The sequence below is a fragment of the Condylostylus longicornis genome, unplaced genomic scaffold, assembly GCF_029603195.1.
Source record: "Condylostylus longicornis isolate FDR11 unplaced genomic scaffold, ASM2960319v2 ptg000634l, whole genome shotgun sequence".
Lineage (NCBI taxonomy): Eukaryota > Metazoa > Arthropoda > Insecta > Diptera > Dolichopodidae > Condylostylus > Condylostylus longicornis.
The window spans coordinates 14253-17784 of record NW_026578587.1 but is presented as its reverse complement, the minus strand read 5'-3'; the positions used below and the strand labels follow the sequence as shown (position 1 = coordinate 17784).

The 3532-nt window shown below is 45.4% G+C and overlaps 1 protein-coding gene across 1 annotated transcript; it reads left to right on the top strand.

Moving 5' to 3' along the window:
• Positions 1–1708: 1708 nt before the first annotated feature.
• LOC129617774 (uncharacterized) lies at positions 1709–3042 on the top strand. Its single transcript, XM_055532845.1, has 3 exons — positions 1709–2120; positions 2177–2430; positions 2509–3042. Exons 1-3 carry the CDS (start codon positions 1709–1711, stop codon positions 3040–3042), a joined length of 1200 nt encoding a protein of 399 aa, XP_055388820.1.
• Positions 3043–3532: the final 490 nt, after the last annotated feature.

Here is a 3532-nt window from a genome sequence, read left to right as displayed (position 1 = left end):
TTTCCCGTCTAGAATTTGAAGTCATCAACCGAGCGAGATCATATGGTCATTTGTTTGTTTCTTCTGCTGGAAATAATAATTACAACACCGATTTGCCCCAGTAAGTGACATCAGTATCACTTTGATTAAATGGGTTCTCTTCAGATATGATCACACTCCCTCGATCTACAATCTCGATAACATTCTCGCTGTAGGAGCAAGCACTAAATCTGGCAAAAAAGCGTCATTCTCCAACTACGGGAGATCATCTGTTGACTTTTACGCCCCTGGAAGTCGCATTGTTACCGTTGAGAATGGTCAGTACGACCTTATTTCTGATTTCATTTTATTATCGGTGGTTATCAGGCGGCGGTTATGCGGTTGTTTCTGGTACCTCATTCGCTTCTCCAATGGGTGCTGGTGCCGCTGCATTGGTATGGAGTCGGTTCCCAATGTTGAGCAACACTGAGGTCATCCGTGTTTTGATAACGTCGTGCAGAAAATCCCCAGAGTTGACGAGTAGGTCGAGCAGGAAAAAGAGACAACAGGTGTTCGTGATGTTGTTTTTCAGACTTAGCGGTGTGTGGAGGCATCGTAGATATCGAGGCAGCATTTAGAACCGCCGCGGAAATCGCTAGAATGAAATCTGGAGGATTTGGCGGCATGCTGCGCCGCGAAAGCTCAGCAGCACCAACTCCTGAGGTTTCAGTGACAGAGAAAAGTGACCAAACGAATGCAGCAGAGCCTCTTGATGATGCAAATTTAGCGCCAACGTCATCGAATGGATACACAGGATGGCTGGGAGCGTTTCTCTCTGGGTTTAATCGTGCCTTTTCACATTCAGTTGAAGGAGAGACTTCGGTGGAAGACCAGCGCTTGAGAAAGTCCTTGCATGAGCCATATTTATTGTTCAAAGGAACAACGAACGAAGGAGAGTCGATCACAGTTGATCCGATTTACCTCAGCCAGAGGGAATTTGACCATTTGATTCTGCCATATGAGGAAGCGCTGGGGCTGGGAGAAGGAAGGCGGGGGCCATCAGCTGTCGTGGAAGGAGGTTCAAAGGTTTTCGTAGAAGGAGCCGAAGCGAGCAATAAGAGTGCCTTTCAAAAAGCAACTGGGCAGCAGCAGAAGTTCAATATTAGGTGGATTAGCACCGCAACGGCCCTGGCTGAGAAGGCAACCAGTGGAATTGAGCGCTTGTTCACTTCTTTTGCATCTCCAACATTGAATCAATTGTCAACAACGTTGAAAACGGTTATTTATGGAAACGAAGAAGCATAAATGAAAGAAAGGAGTAACAAACAAATTAAATGTGGAATCTTTCTTTGTAAAAATTGTTTTTAGCCTATTTTCGCTTTCTTTTTATTGCTAAGTTTGTAGCTTTTTTTCTTGTGAAGTATCTGATTGAACTGGATGCCGCTAATGCATCTCAATGCTAACTTTAAGTATGTGAAGCTTTTTTCCTCTGCGCAAAGTTTTCAACATTAAGCATGTCATGCAACTGTTCAAGATAGCATGCAACTCTTCTGGTCTGCGCAAGCCAATTGAACGATTGATGAGCACCATATATTCCGAACTGGTAGCGTAGGTGTTCTATTCTTTGCCCCTGGATGACTAAACGTGCAGTTAGGAAGGGCCTTCCAAGCGGTCTGATTGTGACGGAATCTATTTGTGGTGCGAGCTAGGCGACAAACTTTTCCTCTTTTTTCTTTTTGTGATCAACGAAATGTTGTCTTCGCCTGACCCTTATCTCCCTGAAGCTGCAGTCAGTCCAGATTCTGATGAGCATCGAATACTAGAGCAATATTTAATGCTGTGCGTAAGATCATCCCGAGTCAAAGTCGTTCGCGCATATCACATTGAATCTCGCCTTCACGCTGGATTGAGACAGCATCGAGCTTCAGGAAAACAACGAATTCTTTGCTGGATTGACGCAAACAATCTAGATGAGAACAATAGATTGCAAGATATCCTTAGGCGAGGCTTTGTTGTTCCCTCCTGTGGAATGACTTTCCCGTTTGGCGCACTTGTGCTGCCGGGTCTTCCTCTCTTATTATCGCATGGTGACGTTAAACAAATGCAAGATGTTTTCCCGGTCGGTGAAAGGCGATTGTTTCAGTTCATTTTGTGTCAAGTTGGTAGGCGCACGAATGCCATAAATTTTCTCCAAATTTGTTCCAATATCTGCTTTCAGTCGTTGGATTAGCGATTCCAGAATCTCGATCAAACACGCTTCAGAATCAATTCGACTCAATTGTTAGGTCAAGATTTTCGCCTTCAACTTCAAAACAAAAAGGTCTCTCCAACGGTTCTCTTTCCTGCGATGGCCGACTTCGTTACACAATGCATTTTCCTAGAGGCGGCCCAATGGTGGGAGACTCAGCAACGGTCGGGGTGGTGCCCGTTCTGACTATTGCTGAGAGTTACACAGTTTTTGATTCATCGCAAGTAAATCCACGATGCTATTGATTCATTTCTGACTGTTTCTAAGTGTTCAATGTTTCGATCCTTACTATTTTATTTTAGCTTTCACCCCTCTATGTGGTTCAAGTTGAATCAAATCCTTGCAGTATTGAGAAATTCGCCATCCCTCTTTGCGATAATTGCGTCGATCTCCCTGCGGCTCTCTGGTGTGGCGTCGATAAGGCGAAACTCTGCGGTGACTGTGACGATCGTCTCCATGCTGCGTCCCAATTGGCGGCCAGACACTCCAGGTTTCCCTTGCATCATGTAAGCTTCACAAGATGCTCTCTGGATTTCTTTGTCTTGACACAGAGGCCCAGACGCAGCGGCAAATGTATGAGCCATCCTAACGAGGAACCGACGCTGTTCTGTTGCATCTGTCGCATTCCCGCTTGTCGCCTCTGTGGACCTTCTCACGCACACGGAGCTCGCCAAAGCCTCACAGAGCAAAACGGCCGCTTCGAGGATTTCCTGATGGCAATCGATCCTCCAGCCCAAGCGACAAAATTCGCAGACCAGTTTGATCCCCCAATTGTTGAAAAAACAAGAAAAAATCTTGAAAGCGAACTTAACAGGGTGGGAATAGTCAAAAAGTGAGTCGCTAACGCCAGACGCACCACATCTTTTTTGGCGTTAGAAAAGTCCTTGACGAAATGCGCGAAGTAGAAAATAAAATTTTCGAAACTCTGGATGTTGCTTTGAACCAACTATCTGTATGTGTTGATTCATCGTTGCATCCTAATGTGTCTGAAATTCGCTCCCCTGTTACCACCAGGATCAAGTCCACCAGAAGATGGCGTATCTTGTCAGCGCACAAACCGAAGCTCAGCGGCATCTTGATGCAGTGCAACACTCAGAGGAGTTTCTCAAGTACCTTCATGTGGTTTTGCCTCCAGCAGACTATCTGCAGTTTTGGTAAGACGATAGCTCACCCTCTTTGTCCAGAGTCTAATTTCAGGTTGAAGTACAAACGATATGAAAAACAGATGGAAGGTTGTAGACGCATTGATCAGAGTCCAATAGAAATGCCGCTCACTCTGGTAGGTGGAATACGCACAGTACCCGTCGTACAGCGCTCAAGCTATCT